This window comes from Aspergillus foveolatus (assembly GCF_047715535.1).
Source record: "Aspergillus foveolatus strain CBS 279.81 unplaced genomic scaffold BDW70scaffold_14, whole genome shotgun sequence".
Classification (NCBI taxonomy): domain Eukaryota; kingdom Fungi; phylum Ascomycota; class Eurotiomycetes; order Eurotiales; family Aspergillaceae; genus Aspergillus; species Aspergillus foveolatus.
The window spans coordinates 185820-208211 of NW_027396078.1; the positions used below are offsets into that span (position 1 = coordinate 185820).

Below are 22392 nucleotides of genomic sequence, written 5' to 3' on the forward strand. Positions count from 1 at the left end.
TTTTTTTATGTCGTTGAGTGAAATAACCACTCTTTGTTGGTTGGGCACGCTGACCTAGGGCTACATATTAAAGCATTCAGTTTATGCATTCCGGCCATGAGCCCTCGAGCCCTCTTACTTCATCTCATGATGAATAACAAAGCTTAGAGGTCGATAATACTGTCTATGCATTTACAAACAATCAAGGACCAATGCAGCGATATATACATTGTTTAAGAGAGACGATTTTTCTCCCTCCCTCTCTTATGTGGCAATCAACCTCCCATTATTGGTAGAAGAACGTGAAATGAATCTATTGTAAGCATTGGTTGCGCTGGCAACTGATGGAGAAGTTAAGAGGAATAACAAAGCACAATGAAGATTAGAAACATGCAAGTAGAGGTATATACTGCTGAGGCCACCACCTGCAAGCAAGTAGCCGATCAGGGCCGGTGCCTATGTATCCATTCATACTCTCCGTTCTTCCCCTCCGTTCCAGACCTAATAATAGCATACTTCCGATTCCCTTGGACAACATTTTCATTCATCCAGATAAGCCTTGCAAGAGCCGCATGCGAAGAAGCATACGTCTGCACCCATCTCACGGTGCCCTCAGGCTCCGGCATACCCACCTCAACGTCAAACTCTGGGAGTGCCGCAAAGAGCTCCTGAATGTCCTGTGGCCCAAGATCAATATCAATGGGAAGATCAGCCAGGACCTTGACAGAGGTAATCATCTTGCCGTCCTTACTAGTGGGGTCGACGTTCGCCTTGACGTGAATCTGAATCGGGTGCCGGATTCCGCCCCCGATACTGTTCAGAATGGCCGCGTAAATCGTGGCAATAATTTGCTTTTCATTGCGCAGGCACGGAACGGGAATTTAATGGCTAGGTTCGTGGAGAATATTAGGGGTTTTGTCGCGAGGGGAAGCTCAAGGGACTTTTCGCGCAAGATGGATATATCTGATATATCCCTGATTGAGCGAAGGAGAGCCGTGCATTGGGGGCACATGTTCTTAGAAGATTGGCAGGGGGAGGGCATGGTAGCTATTCTGGATGTCGGTTCGTTGGTTTGGTATGAAGTAGCTTGGATACCGGTAGTATCTTGCTGTGTTGGTAAGAGCGCTAGGTTGATGACGATGGTAGTCCTAAACAGGGGATCAGAGACTTATATGTTTCCTTATCAGGCTGCAACAACTGCTAACGTAGCTCAAAGAATCCTAGATGAGGCTTGTCAGTTCGTTCAGGGCAACAAGGCTGTGGTCTGTAAAACGGCCTTCGTTTCCATCAGAGTGACCAGATCTGCTACAGGCAGAGCTTGGTCGGTTTATGGTCTGTGATAGGCTTGTTTAGGTGTCTTCATTTCACCCTTTTGTCATGCCATGAATGGTCTTTCTCGGACACGAAACTGTCAAGAGTGCAGACACAAGTTCTTCGAGGTAGCCTTTTATACCAGAGGCTAGATGCATGAAGAATCCTTGCTAACCCAGGAAATGGCCAAAGCACTTATACAAATAAATGTCACTAGTCTGTTGACTTGTTGGTTAACAGAGAACAGATTAGTTGTCGAGTCTGAGAAGGCATTTTTCATGTTCCCTACAAGCCATTGACTCAGGGCTTAAGAAGTCTCATAAATCAAGATATTATTGTCATTGTTTCAATCTTCTAAACCGAATCAATTCGATGCCAACTAAATGACTGAAGCAACCTGCAGTGATAGTTTTCAGAATATCCATGTCAAACAGGCTCTAAAATGTAGGGGCCCCAATGGCTCTATTCTCACCAAGCATCTTGTTGGCGCCATTGCACAAACACTATTGATCTATGTGACCAGAATAAAGAGACTAGAGTCATGGAATTGAATCCGCTCCGGATTTAACCTGCTTATATCAGTGACTATGAGGCTGACCCCAAGTGGGGGACTAGGCGAAGGCTGGAAGTTGGTAAAAAATATCGTGATGAATCAGGCCTTACTGCCGCCTAATTCTACACTAATAAACATAGCGAAATTGCAAGAGCTGCTTATCGGTCTTGTCAAGAACGGCAGCATCCAGCTCCTCCAGGGCGTCATTGGTGTCTACATGTCCAAGACGGTCCCGACGCCGGTTCTCCCAGATAAGATAATATCTCAAGCCAAGGGCAAGAACTAACGATACCCCGAAGCAGATAAGCATTGCTAGAAACCCTGATGGATACGACGGGGCTTCGTCATCGAAGAAGAGATGCGGGCCGGCGACATTGCCGGCGCAGTAGCCGATGAAGATCTGATAAATCATGTCAACAGAGACTTTACTTGAGAGGCTTGATATGGGATGCATATTCATACCAATGCGTTAACTGTAGTTTTCTTCGTAAACCCGCCGATATTCCCCGTCGACATGGCAAGCGTCAACGGGAAGTTCACGCTATAAGCATTCGCAAGACAGTACCCCATGAACCGGGCCCAGACATTATCGGGCGTAATCTGTCGGGCCATTGCGGCACCCCCAATTGAGAGCGCGCTGTTCCAGACCATCCAGTATGTCCGGCTGTTTTCGAACCATGAACAGCCTGCGGTGGAAAGATGGACGAGCACACCTTGGAAAACGTAGACTATAATCTGAACGAGCAGGGTATTTAGCGTGCTGAAGCCAAAGCCTTCGATTATAATGGAGCCGAACTGGTGACATTTATTAGCCAGGTTCCGGTGAGTAAGAATGTACGGGTTAGGGCTCGCTGCAAGCCCGAGGGGCTTACGTTGGAAACGCCGCCATTGGGAATCGAACACGCGATTTGGACAAGGACTAAGGCCCAGCATTTGATGTCAAGAAGAGCCTCAATGAATTGGTCCAGCTTGAATTTGTCGTTTTTTATCCCTGTCATGTTCTCGCTAACCCTTGAAACAGCCTTGCGTCGGTCGTCTGCGCTGAGGAACCGCGCGTTCATTGGGGTGTCCGGGAGCCACCAGAAGAGAACAAATGCCCAGGCAATGGTGACGGCGCCAAATATCAAAAACACCGCCTACAGTCAGAAGGTTAGTCAGGGGCTATTTGGTAACTGCGCAAGTATAAAGGGATACTACCTTCCAGGGGGCAATGCTTCGGATGTGACCAATTCCGTATGCCACGAGCCCGCCAAAGATTCCGGCGATGGTGATTCCTTGGAACCAAATGCCATGGCGAAAGGGCTGTTCGGATCTCCTGTACCACATTGAAACCACGATACTGAGGCCAGGGGCAATGGCAGCTTCAGTTGCGCCTAGGAAGAACCGAACGGCGATGAGGCCTTTGTCGTTGAAGGCCAATGCCATCAACATCAGAACGACACCCCAAATAATGCTGATACAGTAAGCACTATTCCAACGACTGAAGCGGTGAAATTCAATGGTATCAACGCACATTGAAATAGAAATCATCTTGCCAACTGGGAACCGAAGCAGCAGGATAGCTGCAGGGTAGGACGCAGCTAGGTAGCCGAAATAGTAAATACTACTCGCCCAGGAATAATCCGTTCCCTTGAGATTCAGATCCTCCTCCAGCCCCAGAATGGCTGTAAAGCTCATAGCGGATTTGTCGAGGAACTGGAACATGTATGACACGGCCATAATGGGGAGTAGGCTGGTTTCAGGGATAAGCGAAGTCGGACCACGGCTGCAGACAACATACTAGAGGTCGATCCGACGTAAAATCCTCTTGTCCTCTTCTTGACCCAGCGACTGGAGTTCAACGCGGCCTGGCACGCATTCCTTGACTGTCTCGTTGGGATCTGGTCCCTTGGCCTCATTTGGAAGTGTGTCAGCCATAATGGTAGCAAGTAGGAGCTGGATCTCCCCAGTCCCAGTTACGAGGCTGTGATAAGTCAGGCTTCAAACAAAGGTCAAGACCTAACGAGTTGAGGATGGGTTGAGTCCAGAGTGAGGTTTGCAGCCAGACCGTGCAATTTATGCGGGAAGCGAATTTCGTATCGCAGCTTTTCCCGTATTCACACGACCGTAGCACTACGTGCCAAGCACCTTATCAATGGTACTATAGGCAAGGTTTTCTAGCCCGCTCCCTAGTCTTCGTGGGGTGGTCATTTCTAGATAGCGTATAGTTTTTGGAGGTGTGGTCACACTTGGTTTGCTTTATCGCTCGGCACTCCAAGCAACAGTCACCTTCCACTCCTGCAGCCCGAGAAAATGAATCTCCACATTAGCATTCCAGCCTCATGTTGTTATTTAATAATAACCAACGTACCCCTATCAAAATTAGACTGATAGCTAGCCCTGCAGGGCCAAGAACCTCGACCGTGCGCAACGAATGACGCCCTAGTGCCAAGGTTCCCTACGGCAAGGCTTCGGCAAAAGCTTCACTCTGACGGCAGCCCCCAAAAGAGGATGACGGCTCAGACGGCAGGCTATGCGGCCGCGCCAGCACTGTGCTCAGAAAACGGCGCCTCGCATTAGCTAGAAATTGGGCTGCGGCGCTACAGGTCACTGCTTTCCAGATACCCAGTCCGACTGGTGAATTTTAGATGCAGCGACACGTGCTGCTGGCTGTAAGTCAGCGCTGCAAATGCCAAGTATTAGGTCTGTTATATGCGAGCCTCGACGCTTGGCTGGATGGGGTCGTTGTCTGGGGACTGCGAGGGCGGGAGGTACATGTCAGTCGACGATTGGACGAACAATCCAGAGTGGAAGACTTGGAGCAGAGCCATGCTGGTAGCTGATACTCCCAACCAATCCCTAGCATTCGGAGAAACGGATGTTGGTCAAGGAAGGCTGAGCGTTTGGCTAGCAGCCATGGAGCCCTAGGTAGTATGGATTTCTTGTGGGAGAATCCACTATCGTCTGCCTTGCCACTAGTGAGATAATGGCAGAGCCCGTATCTTCACCCGCGAATATGTTTAGAGAGCTGCGAGAGCAGTCTGTCGTTCTCTTCTATCGTTCTCTCACTAACCACCCAGCCTAGGCTTGGTGCCTTTCTTGGCCAAGCTCGGCGTTGCCGTTGTCTCCAACACACTATCGATACTAACCCGAATTCCATTTTCGATATCAGCAGCCAGGTTCTCGTACATAGTAATCCGCAGATAACCGTACCCATTCATATATGCTTGGGAACCGCTGCAGAAGCAATACCAAACGTCCGAGTCTCAATACAAGACTGCCACTCTCTGCAACCCTCTCCGGCCTTTTCCTATCGGTGCATTTCAATAGGTGCGGCTAGCATCCTCACACATTGAGATATTTATCAACCTTACAGCTATCAATGGTGGCCTTGCGGCGGAAATATCTGTGTCCAATACGGGCGTTGCAGCAGAGAGACTGGCATCGTCTACTTCAACAAATGTGGAGGAATCGATCAGAACTGGAGACAAGGGAATCAGCCATGCCAGGTCTGAGTCTGATTGCGCGCATGCAGAGGAAACCTGCAGATCAATGCTAGTGAGTGGAGAGGTGTATTTGATTTACTCCTAGTCCCCGCTCCCAACCAACCAGCTTCCCTGCTTCAGTCTAGCATATACTCTTGAGTACAGCTGGAAAGGATGAAGCTGAAGAATTGTGGAGTATATCAGAAACCTTCTCCGTCCGCTGCACTCCTTCAATGACCCAGCAAATACCGACTCTTTGCATTTTTCAAGTGAGAACATGGTTGCTGACTTCAAATCCCAACAATCTTCTGGACAGACCATCCCACCTCCCCTGTTACGAAGAACAACACTTCAGATCTACAAAGCTCTAGCCACGGCACGGAAGGTGATCGGTTAGTTGCACTTACCCCTGACCTAGACGAGGACTACTTTGACAGCGTCACAAACACCCTGGTGCAAATAAGGTATATGTACTTACTTAGCACCCAATCCACACTACGGCAAATAAACGATGACAAGTCAGCGGAGCTTGAATCGGCTCAGAGCCGGAACTAATGCAAGACACTCCTGTGGCATAACAGCTCTAGCAAACTACTGATTCTCCTGGAAATGATCCTACGACTGGATGCACAGGCGAGCCAGGGACGCTCGTCGTGACATGGGGACCCTCTGCAGCGCTTGTCGAATAACGTGCTCAGGAGCACAGGGCACCGGGTAGGTGATGCTACATTGCCCTGCGTCGCGGTACCCCATGCCGATCTTTTTGGGGATCAATCCGGAGCGGAGTCGTCTGTAGGGCTGTATAGACTTCTGTTCTGAGGGTGACTAGTATGTTTAAACCCGTCTCATGTGGGGCTGAGCTGTATTTCGGTCTTGATTATTCTCCATTCTATGCATTCGTTTGATTACGGCAGTGGCAACGGGCAGGACTTGCGCTGCTGCTGCAGACAACGCGTTTGAAGGTACTTCGTTCGCGGGAATTGCGGCTAGCTTACCGTGAACATTGTAGCCTTGATATACCGATCTGAAGGTCCATTATGTGGATTTTACAAGATTTACAACCTCATTCCTCTCTCATCATCTTTCCTTTCTTTCTTTCTTTTCTTTTCCTTTTTTCGTTCTAATCTATTTTAATATTCTTATCTTCTTGCTTACTGCGGCTATCCAGAAAACGGTGATCAGGAATGGCTGTAGGTGGTAGATAATATGCGTACGTCCTGGCTGGTCAGAGATATATACCGGCTATCCAAATACACTGTTATCTCGAGAAAAGGGTGGTTTTTCTCGGCCGAACATATCCTAGGATACAATGAGTAGGAATAAAAGAGCCTATGGGTGAAGAACAGGGATGACTGTAAGCGTAAATCACCACATACAGACGGTTTCTGTTGACTCGAGAAGTCTTGTAGCGTCTGGATAAAGGGTGGGCCCGGCTAAATTCACACGGGGAGACTCCACACCCCGCACATAGCCTGAATTGCCGTTGGCGGATAACCTTCCGTCTAACGGGAAGTATAAACTTTGTGAAACCCTATTGGATGCATTTAGCCGCGCTTTTTTTGGGCGTGCCGGAGATGCACCGGGACATGATCGGGCTGCTCCAGAAGAGGTGACACTGGGGATGTGCGGTAGCCTTAAGAAGGTGCCCTTCCACTGCGGAAGTGTAGGCACTACTGAAGTGTGGGCCTACCATGAGTTGGGGGGTGTTCACAAGTTCACCGTCACTAGACAAACGCAGTATGGCAAATCCACCTCGAACGCCCTTAAGCCAGCTGCTGCCGCCGCTTATCCTTGGTGGAGCGGGCTTCAGCTACCAACACACGCAGAACCCGAACGTCGAGCAGACGAGAGAGGTGGTGAGCCGCGCTTTTGAACAGGGGGTCCGCGCCATCGACACGTCTCCGTACTATGAGCCGTCAGAGGCGCTGCTAGGCGAGGCGCTCTCGCACCCAGACTTCACCACCAGATACCGCAGGTCAGACTTCATCCTCATGACCAAGGTCGGCCGTGTTAGCGCGACGAAATCCGACTACTCGCCAGACTGGATCAGATCCTCGGTCGCGCGGTCCCTTCAGCGGTTACGCACGAGTTATCTCGACGTGGTCTTCTGCCACGATATCGAGCTCGTCGAGGAGGAAAGTGTCCTAAAGGCGATCGGGGTGCTGTTAGAGTTGGTCGACGCCGGCAAAGTGCGTTACATTGGGGTATCAGGGTATCCGATCGACACGCTGGCGAGAGTCGCTCGCCGCGCACGGAAACTATACGGCCGACCGTTGGATGTAATCCAGAACTGGGCACAGATGACGCTCCAGAACGACCGGTTAGAGAGAGAAGGACTGCAGGCATTTAAAGAGGCCGGTGTCAACTGCGTCTGCAATTCCAGCCCCCTTGCTAGCGGGCTCCTGCGGGGAGAAGGCGTGCCGATCGCTGCCCTGGGGGACTGGCATCCAGCTCCGGAGGGACTGCGTAGAGCGGCACATGCAGCGGCCGTCTATGTCGCCTCCCAGGGGGAGGTGCTGGCGCGTCTTGCACTTCGATATGCCCTTCGACGGGCGCAGCACTGCTCCACGTCAGATGTGCGAGTGGGTACGATCATGGGAGGCACGACGGTAGCCGAGATTGAAGAGAATGTCACGACTGCACTCAAGGTCCTGCAACGGAGCAATGGGAGGTTACAATGGAGCAGCCAGGGGATAGGAGGGTGGACGGATAATCGCGATGCGCAGTTAGACCAGCATCTGTCCAGGGCCGTCCAGCAGATCCTAGGGAAGTGGAAGAATTACAGCTTTTCAGACGGGAAAACTGAGCGAAAGGAGGACGTGGTCCAAACGAAGCTATAGACCGAACTAGACTATTCCTTGACAATGCCAAGCGGCCGTGATGAATTCAGCAAAGAATTGCATGTCTCCCTTAGATTAACCGGCAATGAGGTTAGTCTCCCGCTATAATAAGCACTATAATAAGCACTGACAGCCCCCGCATTCCCGCTTTAATGGTTCCGCCGCGCCCCCTCCTCTCTAGAGATTTAGCGGATGGAATCGCCTTGCTCTGATGGATCCCAGTCCGACAATGCCGGATGGCGGAAGCCGACTGCGCGTCCTGCGTGCCTGTGACCGTTGCTCTCAGTCCAAGCAACGCTGTGATGGCCAACGTCCATGGTGCGTCCCATCCCATCTCAGTCCCAAATGTCCCGGTGGCTAATAGCGCCCAGCCAGCGATGCACGGGTTGGTGGCTTTTGACCCCGCACTGGCTTGAAATCTGGCGTCTAGGCTACTAATTTGAATTCGCCAGAGAGAAACACCTCGTGCCATTATGAGAAGCTCGTCCGAAAACGAGGTCGGCGCCGTCGAACGAAGCCCACTCCGTCCGCTCACAGAGCCCTCGCACCCGGTCCTCCCAGCTTGCACGACCTGATCAACCATACGGAGCTGAACCCTTCACCAGACTACCGGGAGAAAGTACCAGACGAGATGCAGCGGCGGAATACCAACTCGTTGAGCAGCCCTTCGTACACCGAAGACGATTCGGCACGAACAGTAGAAACAAGAGGCACTGGGGATAGGTCCGCCCTCGTTGAAAAGAATGACCATCTTCGGCTGGGAGGCGGCCTGCCCACGGTTGAAGGGCAGCGAGAGTCTCCATTCGCTCAACTTCTTAGCCCGTTCCCTCTGCAGGATGTTCTCTTCGGAATGCCAGGGCGCCCGAATAGCCAGGCTGCCTTCACGCCTCCGATGGTCACACCTCCAGTTGAACACTGGCTGGATAGGACAACGTCCTTTGCGCCGAGCATCCCACGGAGTATATGTCCGTCAATACCACATAATCCCCAGGAGGGGCTCGGACAGGGACTGGTTCAGGGGCAGTGCTACCCTTGCTTGCACCATCTGATGCCCTATCTAAAAGGAATCCTCTCTCCGGAGGATGCTTCTGAGATGCTGGAGATCTATTTTAACGACCAACGGAACCCCATCTTCAAAGCCTCTTCGCCATACACGCTCACCCACATAATACACCCATCGTCAATTCTCCATCCAACGTCTCCGCGACCTACATCTTCCGTCTTGCTTCTGGTCATGCTCCTTTGCGTGGCGCACACTGCGGATATCAAGATCTTTGATCCGCCTGGTGCACGGCAGCGCATCGTCCTGGACCTCTATCGTCTGGCGCTGGACCTCTTAGAGCCGGTGGATTGGGACAATTACTTCAGGACATCAGGTACGTCGTCTGCAAGGGTCAATATGGATCGCTGATTATTCTGTAGATGGTTGGCAGTTTCACCCTCGTGGAGGATTCACTGACAAGGACGGGCGCTCCTCGGTGTCTCACGCCGCCAGGACTGGGCTGATACCCGACTTCCTAGGGTCAACAGATGTCATACTCGCGATCGTCATCCTTGCCCTTGTCATATCTGGCGGCCATTTCAAGGCTGACTGTCTGAAATGGTGGTCCAAGGCCATCCGGCTTACTCGGGCCAGTGGGTTAAGCATGGAAGACCAGGGAATGCATCCGGGGAGCATCCCTAGTCAACCACATTATCCGCACAAATCACATCGCGAATGGGTGATTGCAAAAGAAGAACGCCGGAGACTGTTCTGGCTGATCTACTGTCTCGACCGCCATCTCGGCCTCTCGTTGAACGCAGCCGTGAACTTCCCTGAGGGCACATTCTGCGTCGCAGAGCCACTGCCTGAGGCGATATGGCAGAGCCTAGAGACAATACCTCTCACCTCACTTCCCCCACCTCGCCTTGGTCCTCCGTCGAGGATATCGGGTTACGGCTTCTTTGAGTACTTTCTTCCCCTGGCGACTGTGCTGGGTCATATTATTGACCTCCACCACATCCAACAACATCCCCTGCTAGGCGGCACCATAAGCCAGGCGGCCGTCCATAAGATCGAGGCGCTCATATCCCAGCGAGAGCAGGATCTCGCGGAGCTGAGGGCTCATCTCGAGAATCCGCTGCTCAGTCAACGACCGGTCGATCTATATAACACACATAGTCCAGGATCAACCGTCGACTCGAAGAAACCATTGGTCATTGCGTACAGCTCCCACATGCTCCACGTGTTTTACATCTTGCTACACGGGAAATGGGATCCGATATCCATGATCGAGGACGAAGACGATTGGATCACCTCGGATAGTTTCCAAGCATGCGCCTCTCATGCCCTTAGTGCGACAGCGGCCGTGCACCAAATCCTCACCTTAGACCCGGAGCTGACCTTCATGCCGTACCTGTTTGGTATATATTTGCTGCAAGGGAGTTTTATCCTTCTTCTGTTCGTCGATCGGATGCCCGAGCTGGGGTTCAACAAGTCGGTCGAGGAAGTGTGTGAGACCATCATTCGCGCCCATGAAGTGAGTGTCGTGACGCTAGACACCACATTCCAGGTATTTTTCCCTTCCCATCCATAGAAAGACCAGTCTAATGAGGACAGAAAAACATCCGCAAGGTATTTCGGTCGATGCTGCATGATGCGCAACAGACGGATCCACAGTTTCGGGAAACGCACAAGGCCCGGAGAAGGGAGATTTTGTCGCTCTATCGCTGGACGCGGACTTCGCATGGGCTGGCCTATTGAGTCTTGATCTCTCTGTTCCGGCATGATGGTGGGCATCAACCATGTCTGGCAGAGCCTGGAGTATTTCCCTTGCTATTTTTTGACTAACTCGTGTGGCGCCCATCTTCTGGAAGCGGCTGGATTGACCTACAACGCTCTATTCGGATTGGTCGACATGAGCGCTCTCACGGCTCCTGAATTATTGCAAAAGTTTTACGATAAGCCAAGTGCCTGTGAAGCATGAGCAACAGGTCTATAACTTGCACCCATAACCAGCAAAGTTCTCTGGGACAGCAGACGCATAACCCACCGGCCATGCCGTCTACTGAACAATCTACACCTAGCCATGGACAAAATCTCAGTGTTGCTGTGAATGGATCATTGCACATTTATTTCAAACATGTACTCCTAGACGCCAAGACCACCAGGGCACAGCTACCGGATATATCACATACTGAACATATCCGAACAGGTACTTCACAACGCAACTACCGGTGAGTACCCTACTGGTATCAAGAGGCCACTGATGAGCTTGCATCTCAGTGGCTGATGAGACTGCAACCAACCCTAGTCGATCTATCATTCCGATGCCATCGTACACACCGCGGACGCGATTCATTCAGCATAAGACCACATTTCTTGTTAGGAAGACCCAAAGACACAACCCGGTCATCCACCGTTGTCACAGGCTTATACTGAGTTTAATTCCATTATTGCACGCGCGATGGTGAGGAGCGCTCCAGCATGTCTCAGCGCTTCCTCCTCGACCTAGTCAGAACAGATGTCGAGGCGGGCTGCCAGGTAGTTTATTTCTTTTCTAATGCAAATAGGCGCTCCGTCTTTCTAGCAGTAGTACGAGAAAGCCGAATATTCCCTTTTGTCCCCATGGTATCTTAATATGACCTAGACTTGCTCAAATTTTACTGGCAAGAATAAAGAGATTCACCTCCCTGCTCATACCACGTTCAGGTAGAAGGAAATTTCCAAATCACTCGGACTGAGGCACGCCCTATTGTAGATATTGTGGAAGACTTGTTATGGATGATGCTGATGATTTTCGATCTCAATTCCGAGCACATGATACTAGCGACATGCAATGCACTTAATACTCTTTTATTTAACCTACTGCACTCGTTCAAGCCTCAAATTCACTATAAGGAACCAGCAAAGGCATCGAGTCCTCCCAGATGGAGTCCGTCAACACCTGCTTATTCCCTCCGTCTGCATCCATAATCATAACCTGCCCATACGGCTGGAATGTATCATCATACAGGGCACACTCGTATTGAAACCCAAACATTCCCGTTGAATACATAATCCGTCCATCATAGCTCCAAACAGCGTGCGCATCATTTCCCCCGCTACTCGTCAGGACCTTGAGATCTGTCCCATCCGGCTTGATCGTACAGACATCGTAGTTGTAAACACCCGTCTTGCGCGTGAAAACAATCCGCTCCTCGAACCCTGCGGGCGAAAAGAATGGGAGATTGTCCCACTCGTTCGTGAGAACTGTGATATTACGAGTATTCAGATCCAAGACCCTCAGTCCAAGCTGACTCTTATCCCCGTTCGTCGAGTTGGCGCCCCAGACACGGAAGACGATCTTGCTGCCGTCATGGCTGTAGGAGGGGAACCCGGAGTTAATGATGGAGGTGTTCGCGATAGAGGTGTTAGATACAGTCAAGACTTCATACTCAGACCTGTTTGCCGTCGCCCGCACAAGCCATCCCCCGGTCGAAGCCCGCGACTGGAACCAGGCGCCCTCACCGAAGACGAGCCACTCTCCATCCGGGGACCATGATGGCTGGAACGCGCCCGCAAGACCCTGGGAGACGAGAGACGACGAGACAAGATCACTCTTCGCATTGTCGTACGCCATCCTTTCATCTGACGCATCAGGCTTCATCGTAACGATAGACGAATTGCCCAGCTGTTTCTCTGTCATGGCAAGACGATTCTGGTTCGACATCTGCGGGAAGACATCGGTGAAGCGGTAATCCCAGTCCTCGTCCCAGGAGTAGAGCTCCTTCGCCATAGGCCGTATATCCCAGCTCGTCTTCTCGTACACTATGTATTGCCCATCTGGAGACCATGCTGGGGAGCGTATCGTTTTGTTGAGGTAGACTCCGTCGGTCGTGTAGATGCCCTCATTCGATGTCCCCTTCAGATGGTATCCGATCGTGTTGTTGGAGAGGTACTGCGGGAATGCCTTCACGCCGTCGCCGTCGACTTCAACGCGTCGATCTTTGCCGGTCTTGAAGTCGACTGAGACTATGACTGAGCTGGTGCTGTCGATTGACTCCGGTCTGTGCGCGCCCCATGTTGCTTCTCTCGTCATCTCATAGTACACGATCCGCTTTCCGTCCGGCGACCATGACGGGGAGCCCAGGGAGTATCCAGGTTTCGTGGCGAGTTGTCTGAATCCGGACCCGTCAGCACGCACGGCGTAGATCGAGAGTTCCTGCGTGTGCTCCCATCCACTGATACCGAGATACGTGTCGTCGCCGTGTCCCCGCCAGTCCGTATTACGGTCCGAACTGAATGCGATCCATCGCCCGTCGGGCGACCAGGAAGGTCGAAAGTACCCGTTCATGAGCGTCTCGTTTACCGATCTTCGAGAGAGCGGCGTATCGGTGACATTCCACCTCTTCCCAGTCTCGATGTCCAAGACCCAGATATTGGCGCGGTATCCGTTCTCCGTCGAGACGTACGCGGCTAAGGTCCCGTCCGGAGACAGCACCACACTGTCTTCCATTGACGGCGTGGAGAGGAGGAGCTGGAGATCTGAGCCGTCGGGGCGGACGCGGTAGATATCAGAGTTCCCGTCGCCAAATCGTTCACCCGTAAATGTGATCCACTCACCCGAGGGCGAGAAGGAGGCATGGTATTCGTAGATCGGATCCGACAAGAGGGGACGCTCGGAGCTGCCGTTCGCGGTTGAGATATACAGTTCAGATGTGCCGGGAGCGATGCGGTTCATGTAGAATACTCCTTTCTTGGTGGAGTTCGTCCTGGATGAGACAGATGGGGATCGAGGGGCCTGCGGGTGTGCAGGTGGATGGCCTCGTGGCAGTTCGGTGCCTGCACCGCGGGCCTCGAGACCGAGCTGGCTTGCATAGGGACAGCCTCCAAGGACGGGACTAGCGACGAGACTGAGAGGGGGGAGGATTCTGTGCCACCGCATCTTGCAGATACGTGGTTGAAGGAGTGATCAGGATCAGATAAGATTGATTAACCCCCTGATGTGACGCCTGTACAAGGTTGTGCGCGCAATTGCATTTTTTATACCAGTTGATCTGCATCTTGAATTACGGGAGAGAGGAATGTTCTCCGAGGTCCACCTGTCAAGATTATCTCGGAGTTAAGAGTAAACGAATGCCTGGGATTGATTGATAAAGATTTCACTGTCCTTGGCAGTGGGACTGGAATCTTCAGCCAATTCCCCACAGTCCTGCTGCCGATAGAAGCCACTGTCACTGCTGGCGTCTGTGAGCAAGAGCTAGTTTTGTCTTTTGAGAAGAGATGAGTTTTCTGCTTGAGGGAATTATACCTGTTTCCTGCTGGTGCATCACTGATAAGTGGCCTACTATCGAAAGCTGGTCGAGACATGGAAAGCGTATCTTAGTACCATCGACCTGCAAAAGCGCAACCCTAAACGGATATTAAGATCGGCATTTCACTCGCGGAGTCCAGTCTTGATTCAAACAAGCGTCGTCTGGGCAGTGGCATCGTCGTCTTGGCCACGAGTCCCCTATCCTATCGTGGTCCTTCCATTTCTTCGACTAGGAATTCTAAGCGAGATCTTTGCTGGCATAGCCTGGTAGACATTGTCCTCCGCCCCCCTTGAACCCGGTACGACGTATGAATGACTGGTTAGATTCATTGCATGAATTCGTATGCATCTCGTGCTAAAAGCAGGCAGCAGCGTTCCGCTCTACCGAGCAGGAATACTTGACAGATTTCTTGGGATGGCATTAAACATATGCCTAGGCAATGCTAATTTGCTATTTTCTGTATGGACGTGCTTGCAGTACCTACTTGCGGACATGAATAACACGAGTTTGCAAATTGCTCATCATAGTTTCGTGAAGGCTGACATATATGGTGATATATATCTGGTCCTCTGAACGTCAAAAGGAAAAAGTCACCTTTCTCCTTCGTCAACTTATAACAGATTACGAACAATGCAGCTTCTCCATCATCCTGAGAAAGGAAAAAATGGCTGGTTGTAGAGTCACGTTGGATTGTGGCGGGTTATGCTATAAGAGAATGTTACAAAGAAAGAGCGAACGTGTGGTAGTTGACTGGCGACATTGGAGAGTTCGAGCATGCTAGACTGAAATTGAGAAGAAGATATCGAGTTATAGCAGAGTAGTAGGAGCTAGGGTAAGTATATAGAGAAATGAAAGGAATCCATGCTTAGGTATGTCCTGCTGCGAGATAGGGCAGACAATACAAGTGAGCTGTAAGGATATCCCCAATGCCCTGTATATTTGCATCCATGTACAATTACTCTGCCTGCAGATCGGCGTGCAACCTAGCCGAATGGAGAAAACGTCTTCATCTGCGCTCATCCACTGAAAGAGGATGAAAGAGGATTAAGTACTCAGCAAGGGGCCCGCAGAGAATAACGGAGAGCTTGTGAGGCGGCCCATGCCGAGTCTGCTTTGTTCACTCATTGCATGATATCCCAACTGCAGGTGGAAAGATAAAGTGCTGCAGTTGATGGAGACTTGCGCAGGAACAACGCGCTCAACCGGCTCTGCACTGCAAGGTACCATCCCTTCGGGCCTATCGAGCGAGTAGCCGATTGCACCACCGAATTGGCGTGAGCTAATTAACGGTGACTATATGCTTATTTAGAGCTGTTCTACCGCGGTCGGAACAGTTAAGCTATCTACGTGCATCGGCAGGTGCATTGCTCATTCCTTCTATCATTAACTGGCTCAAACAACTTTCACCCTACTCATAAAGGCAACAAGAATAGTGACGGTGAGATGAGTTGATCAACATTCAATCTGTGGCCTCATCGTTACCCTCATCTGGCTCGGTACCAGATCAGGCCAACCATTTCTTTATACAAGGGCAACATCAGCATCATTGCCATGTTAACCTAGCCAACCTGACCGTAAATGCTAACGCCCTAGCAGCGCGGCAGCTATATAAAACCCTTTTGACTGCAACTTGTATCGAATTTCCAAACAATCCATTCAATACAATCCAAGTCCCCTCGCAGTCGAGTCCATTATTCATCGCTTCGTTGTAGTCAGCTAGAGAACCCCGGCGATAGGGGATGTCTTACATAGCCTTGAGGTATTATATGTCACCAGCAAGCAAGCAAGCTGCATAGGTGGGCTTGAGGTTTTTGGAAGAACCAACAAGGCTGTAGAAGTTCTTGAAACTCGCTGAGGTTGTGCACTCATTCAGTAACATCAGCCCTGAACAGGGCTAGAATGCTTGGCGGGTGTTGAACAGTGTGAAACTTGTGAGGACGTCAAAGATGCGAAAAAGGGAGTAGACCATGGAGTCTCCTCTAGATGAAGGGAGTGGACGTGGCGACTCACCTGCTGAGTACAGGCGGAGTAGTAGCTGTTTATGAATAGTGATCATTTAGCGTCCATTTCCTCAGAAATCTCGCAAACAGAGTACGACAATAACACTCGCGTGCATGTAAAGCAAATCAAGCCCTCAACATCTGCTCGAAATCAAGCGTGGCAAAGTTTGACATGATTCCATTCCCTCAAAACGTTTAATCCTGGCAAATGAAAAATCACCTATCTCCTAAAACAAATTGAGTTCAAGCAGCTGGGAGCTTAGCTTAGCATGAACGCCAGCAGTCCTAGACATTATTTTCTGATAACAAGAACGGTGGTAGGGCTAGTGGTCGTGCTTTCGCTCTCTATCCTGTCTTGCACCAACCGCCAGCACCAACAACTTCCGACCCCTAATCCAACCCTAAACGTCACAAAGCTCAGTCACAGCGACAGCGGCTTCTACTTCAGAGCCAACCGCGCAGAGTCAGCATTCCATTCCCCAAGTGCAGGTGAATTGTATTGATAGTCCGCCCCAAGTGAACGGTCTGGCATCTGAATGACCTACCTCGTGTTTGCTGCAAGTTCAGCCAGGGAGCGACGGTTCAATTTTCCAGTTAGCAAGATATTCGTGAAGCTGCTATCGGGGACAGCTTCAATCGGCGGGCTACGTTCACTGAATCTACGTTTGGCTTTGACTACACCGGGAGGATTGGTCAAATTCTACACGTGTCTTCCGCTTATGACAGAGAGACCGGGCCATTGGTCCGGAGAATACCAGGAAACCGAATCAGAAGCGGACACTCCTGATGAGTCTTGAATGAAGCAGCAGAGTCACCGCTCTCACGGTGGCTTAAACAAAAATTCATGGCAGACAGCGCCTCACTAGGCCTACCCTAACATTCGCAGTTTATGTTGAGACCATACCAGGGCTCTTTCTTTGATTTCCGGCACTATCATACCTCGTCACTCTTATCGTCAGCTCCATTCAAACTATGCCGCAAATTTGCTATGCTCGCTCCCCTTGCTCGGCCTCAAAATTTCGAACGCCATGCAACAGTCCTGTCGCTACGGATCAAGACTCCCACCGCGTCTTGTGTGATACTACCACAGATCTCCTTGACCTAGTAGAGCCGTAAAGGCGTCGGAGACGAATCTACCGCACCAATGGTTGTCCTCACGGTCCAGCGCCGACAGGAGAGCAACTTACCCTAGTTATCCCACAGGTTTCATATTACACTACCTCCCCAGCTCAATCAACACACACCACGACCCAGGGCCAGAGGCGGCTGTCCAGTAGCCCTGAATGTGTCCAAGAGTATAATTTAGAGAATATTTCAGTTACCACGTTGGTGCAGTTATACACCTACAACTGCGTCGCTGTCGCCTCTTCCTCGCCATCTTCATGGGATGGGGTTAGGAATTACGCCGACAACGCGTCGGTCTGATAATCGAAGGCCATTGCCACCAATTTACGTCTCAACTACAGCTCGTGCACTGCTGATAGTCGGTGACGTCAAATTTCCACCATCCGGTGCGGAGCCGGCAGGTGCTGACACTCTATCCTCCGTATGGACGGAGGAAACTGCACCGTGTGCCAATGCCATAGACAATAAGAGCTTCGGTGGAGCTGGTTGAAGAATGAAAACCGAAGAGGCGAGAACCACGGCGAAAAGTCGGGGGCTCAGGCTCAGTTTGAACCTATGCCTGCTGGTGGCGTTGTTCGCCTGAATTCCCTACTCCAACAATGACATCATCGCAATACACTCTGTGAGTGTCAAGCAACGACAACTACTGCAGAGCACTCCTACACAATTGGCGGGAGTAGATGCGAGAGGACGAACTAGCGAGTAGAATAAAACTCTTCTCAAAAGTGGCGGTGGAACAAGACTGGGAAATGGGCGACATGTACTAGGCAGAAGATGGTCTGCACGGTTCGACACGCGCTATTCACAGCTGGGCTTGGCTCTAGGAATGGATATGTCACTTCAGTGGGAGCCAGAGTGTCTAGGTATAGTATACTTGTGGCTTACAACAATACAGTGATAAGAGTATGAGAACGGGTGGTGGTAATTCTGGTCGGTCGAGTCGCACTGCTTTGCAGGACTCAACCGATTTCAAGTCATGTATTAAAAAAAATCCCTAAAAAAACGGCAATCGCAATCGCAATCGAAATCCCAAGCTGTCGTGTTCGTATCATACCCACAAACCCCAAGAGTAACAACAAAGAAAAAAGGTGAAGAAACCAACCCAAATAACATCGGACCCAATCTTGTCCGTTAAAGCGAGAATCCATCCATGAACAGACTTTTGTCTATCATCGTCTATCTCTATCCCAAGCCAAACAATGTCGATGTCGGATTTTGTACAAATGTCTCCGAGATTCAAAAAGGAACCAGTAATTAAACAAACTAAGACTGGCTGTTGAATGTTTAATCAACGTACTTGGGCATCGTCTTGAGCACGCCATCGCGATCGATCAACTGCATCGCCGTGGTGATCTCCTGCAGGAAGCGCTTGTCACCGCGGAGATCATCACCGAAGAGGCTCTTGACGCTCAGGATCTCGTGGGGTTCCAGCCCTCCAGCTTTAGCCTTCGCCTGCAGCTCTTCGAGCATCGGGTCCTCGATGTCGAACTTGTTGCCAGCATCGTCAACACCGTGCAGGTAACGGAACCAGGCGGCGGCGACAAAGCACAGGCGGCGGAAAGGCCCGGTCACCCAGATCGCTTCAGCGATGGAGGGCATGATGAACTGAGGGATCTTGCCGGAGGCGTTGAGGCAGATGCGCGGGAGCTGGTCCTTGATAGTCGGGTTGGAGAAACGCTCGATCAACGTGCGGCAGTACTCGTCAATGTCGACACCGGGGATCTCAGGGAGGAGAGGCTTGACTTCCTCCTGCATCATCTGCCAGAGGAACTTCTTGTATGTGTCATTCTGCAGGACCTCATGGACGTACTGGAAGCCGGCGAGCTGGCCCGCGTATCCGATGGCCGAGTGCGACCCGTTGAGGAGACGAAGCTTGTGCTTTTCATACTCTTCGACCGCGCGCAGATCCTTGACGACCTTGACGCCGACCTTCTCGAAGGGAGGGCGGCCGTCACAGAAGTGGTCCTCAATAACCCAGTCCATGAACGGCTCCGTGACCACGGGCCAGTCATCCTGGATACCAAAGTCGTTGGCGAGGGCAGTGATGTCAGCGGGAGCAGTTTGCGGCGTAATACGGTCAACCATGGCGTTGGGGAAGTGGCCCTTTTTCGAGATCCACTCGGCGATTTCCGGGTTGCGCAGGCGGGCAAAAGACTCAAGCATATGGCGCGTGATGGCGCCGTTCTTCTGCATATTGTCACAGGACATAACGGTGAACGGGTTGAGGCCCTGCTTGAAGCGGCGGGCGAGGGCGGCGTAGAGAAATCCAAAGGTAGTGCGCGGCGTCTTTTCGTTGGCAGGGTCGAGGTCAAACTGAATGTCCGGGTGCTCGCTTACGAGCTCGTGCGTGTTCTCATTGTAGTAGTAGCCAGATTCGGTGATAGTCAGAGAGACGATGTGTGTGTCTGGGTGGGCCATCTTGGCGACCACGGCCTCGCGGTCGTCAGGAGCAAAGAGGAACGAGTTGATCGAGCCGACCACGTTGGCGAAACTGCCCTTGGCCGATCGCTCGATGACGGTGTAGAGGTGGTCTTGAGACCTGAGGATATCGCGCATTTTCTTGTCAAAGGGGGTCAGACCAACACCGGCGATCGCATAGTCAGTGACGCCGTGGTTCTGCATCAACCGGTCGATATAGACGGCCAAATGGGCGCGGTGGAAGCCACCGACACCGATATGGACAATACCTTCCTTGACGGCGCCATTGCGAGGGTAGGTAGGGACCCTGATCTGGCCCTTGCCGGCGTTCAGGATCGCGGCGAGGTTCTTGCTGTTGAGCTTGAGAGGAGGCATTTTGCACAACACCACAACAGAACAATGGGGAGAGGAGATTTTCAGAGCAGAGCAAGTCCGGTCCGGTCAGGGGAGGGCAGGAGAAGAAAATAAAGGTCTGCCAGGTCGTCCCTGGAGCGCTGAGGGGGTGGCTCACCGCCGGTTTTGGCAGCTGATCACCGTGAAATGAAGACTCAACACGATTACATCACCGGTGGGGGGCAAAAAAAATTCAAAATACGTCCAAATAAGTCACTGTGAGATAATTATAAATGGAATTTGCTGGTCTTTGCGCAATAGAAGGATTAACGATAAGCGCTGCAACCTTGCGTCAGGCTCCGCCGGCAATCGCGCTCGAATTGGCTGGCATTGGTCGAGATGCTGTGCTTGCTGGTCTGGTCGTGGCTCGAAGCTCGCGTGTTGCTGCGATGCTCCCAGGAGGTGTGCTGGCCAGTGCCGTGGAAGCCGTGGCGTGGGGGAGGCTGGGGCATTCCAGAAAAACCAAAATAGTCCCAAAAGTCCCAATCTCAGTTAGTCTCAGTCAGTCCCAGTCTCAGTTTCTCAGTCCCAGTTCCGGGGGCCCGGCGAGCCCTTCGGTCTGCGCTGGTCGGCATCACGATCGGCCTCAATGCTGTCTATCCCGACCGGTCTGGCCCTGCATTATTCATTTTTATGTAATACAATTTATGCACCCGCACACACAAACTTTCTCACATTCCAGAGAGCGCGTCCAAATCTGGAATTTTTCCACCCTCCAATTCCAGCCCACCAGGGCCTGCCCTGACCTGATATCTGACCGCACCCGAGCCCCCAAGGTCAAAACAGACGGCCCGATGCATGCGGCAGAGTTTGATGATGATCTGATCTCACCGAATGCAAGGGCAGCTGAAGCCACCCGTGCCTAGAACGGACTATTTGCAGTCACTTGACCATGGCCGCTGCGCGTGACCCTGCCCCTTTCTGTTATCGGATGCGTCGCCCCCTGGTACCTTTGTCAAAGATGCAAGCTGTCAAATTCTGTTGGAGGCATGGGAGCTTAAAAGGGGAAAAAGGAAAAAGCAATTTTCATCAGATGATCTTCCTCCCGTGTTGCCAAAAAAAGCAATGAGAACCCCGGATTAATTGCGAGGCTTGGCACGCCGGTCGCGACAATCGCGGTGTCGTGGGTGAGGCCGCGGGGCATGAACAGTACGCTGACCGACGATTTACAAATAATGGTTCTCTGATCTGTACACAATTTGATTTGGCCAGTGGAACATCAACTGTACCGCCCTGCCGAAATCAGCAGTCGGTGTACATCGTTGATGGTTGATATATATTTCAAGCGGGCAGTCATCTGAACACCACTTGTAAACTTAGTGCCTTCGTTAATTTCGTGGACACTCCTATTATGGGCCACGGGAGTACTAGAACGACCCTGCACCATATAGTGGGAAAAACCATGCAATAGATCGACTCTAGCCGTTTCGACAGACGTACCAGTACTTCGGCTTGCATTCTAGTACTTTGAAACCAGATTACTGAATTCTGCAGGCTGGCAGCCATGACAAATTACTGGTGTTATCGGTGTCAGGCAGCGGGTGCTTTAGTATATCACGGCCCGTTTTGCAGAAAGGGGAGTTCACGAAGAGCACGAAGAACCCGATCTGGATGCCCAAGGCAGCTTTAAGCTTTTAAGCGGCTGCGATGAGCGCTCTCCATTCGTGGACTGGCTGGGCTCCGGAATATATATGTTGCCAAGGTTACTGCCGATGCAAGGGTCTCAAGCTTATTCTTCACAGGGCTGGCGGGTGTAACGTGGTTGCGTTGCGGCTTAAAATACCGTTCGGTAGTTCGGATATAGGAAAAATAGGGAAAAGAGTCTACGAGGGGTCGGTTTCATGAACCGTCGTTCTGCACGGTCTCGAGTATCTACTGAAGGGCCCGAAGCACCGAAGTATGAATGTATGGTGATAGCGAGTGGATGGCGCTTAGTCCATACGAAACACCACGCGTGGCCGGTGGCCGTGGCCACTGTGCCTCCTGGCCATGTCGGCTCGGGTTCGGAATCAGGAAGCGGCCCAGACGCCATC

At 51.5% G+C, this 22392-nt stretch overlaps 6 protein-coding genes across 6 annotated transcripts; 3 read left to right on the forward strand and 3 right to left on the reverse strand.

The window, feature by feature from the left end:
• Positions 1–1809: 1809 nt before the first annotated feature.
• BDW70DRAFT_133069 (major facilitator superfamily domain-containing protein) lies at positions 1810–3884 on the reverse strand. The gene is made up of 6 exons (XM_073736265.1): positions 3624–3884; positions 3357–3575; positions 3041–3296; positions 2716–2979; positions 2306–2638; positions 1810–2243 (listed from the first exon to the last, which is right to left on the reverse strand). The coding sequence occupies exons 1-6, from the start codon at positions 3758–3760 to the stop codon at positions 1971–1973; spliced, it is 1482 nt and encodes a 493-aa protein (XP_073597614.1). The 5' UTR covers positions 3761–3884; the 3' UTR covers positions 1810–1970.
• A 3041-nt stretch (positions 3885–6925) lies between these two features.
• BDW70DRAFT_166606 (Aldo/keto reductase family-domain-containing protein) lies at positions 6926–8147 on the forward strand (the record flags this gene model as incomplete). The annotated part of the gene is made up of 1 exon (XM_073742032.1): positions 6926–8147. The coding sequence occupies exon 1, from the start codon at positions 6999–7001 to the stop codon at positions 8145–8147; it is 1149 nt and encodes a 382-aa protein (XP_073597615.1). The 5' UTR covers positions 6926–6998.
• Positions 8148–8376: 229 nt separating this feature from the next.
• On the forward strand, positions 8377–10723 carry BDW70DRAFT_166608 (Zn(II)2Cys6 transcription factor; the record flags this gene model as incomplete). Its single annotated transcript, XM_073742033.1, has 3 exons — positions 8377–8458; positions 8600–9523; positions 9570–10723. 3 exons carry the CDS (start codon positions 8377–8379, stop codon positions 10721–10723), a joined length of 2160 nt encoding a protein of 719 aa, XP_073597616.1.
• Positions 10724–12004: 1281 nt separating this feature from the next.
• On the reverse strand, positions 12005–14053 carry BDW70DRAFT_166609 (uncharacterized protein; the record flags this gene model as incomplete). The annotated part of the gene is made up of 1 exon (XM_073742034.1): positions 12005–14053. The coding sequence occupies one exon, from the start codon at positions 14051–14053 to the stop codon at positions 12005–12007; it is 2049 nt and encodes a 682-aa protein (XP_073597617.1).
• Positions 14054–18644: 4591 nt separating this feature from the next.
• On the reverse strand, positions 18645–20466 carry BDW70DRAFT_22998 (mannitol dehydrogenase family protein). Its single transcript, XM_073743549.1, has one exon. The coding sequence runs from the start codon at positions 20339–20341 to the stop codon at positions 18833–18835; it is 1509 nt and encodes a 502-aa protein (XP_073597618.1). The 5' UTR covers positions 20342–20466; the 3' UTR covers positions 18645–18832.
• Positions 20467–21429, forward strand: BDW70DRAFT_22997 (uncharacterized protein). Its single transcript, XM_073743548.1, has one exon. The coding sequence runs from the start codon at positions 20593–20595 to the stop codon at positions 21223–21225; it is 633 nt and encodes a 210-aa protein (XP_073597619.1). The 5' UTR covers positions 20467–20592; the 3' UTR covers positions 21226–21429.
• Positions 21430–22392: the final 963 nt, after the last annotated feature.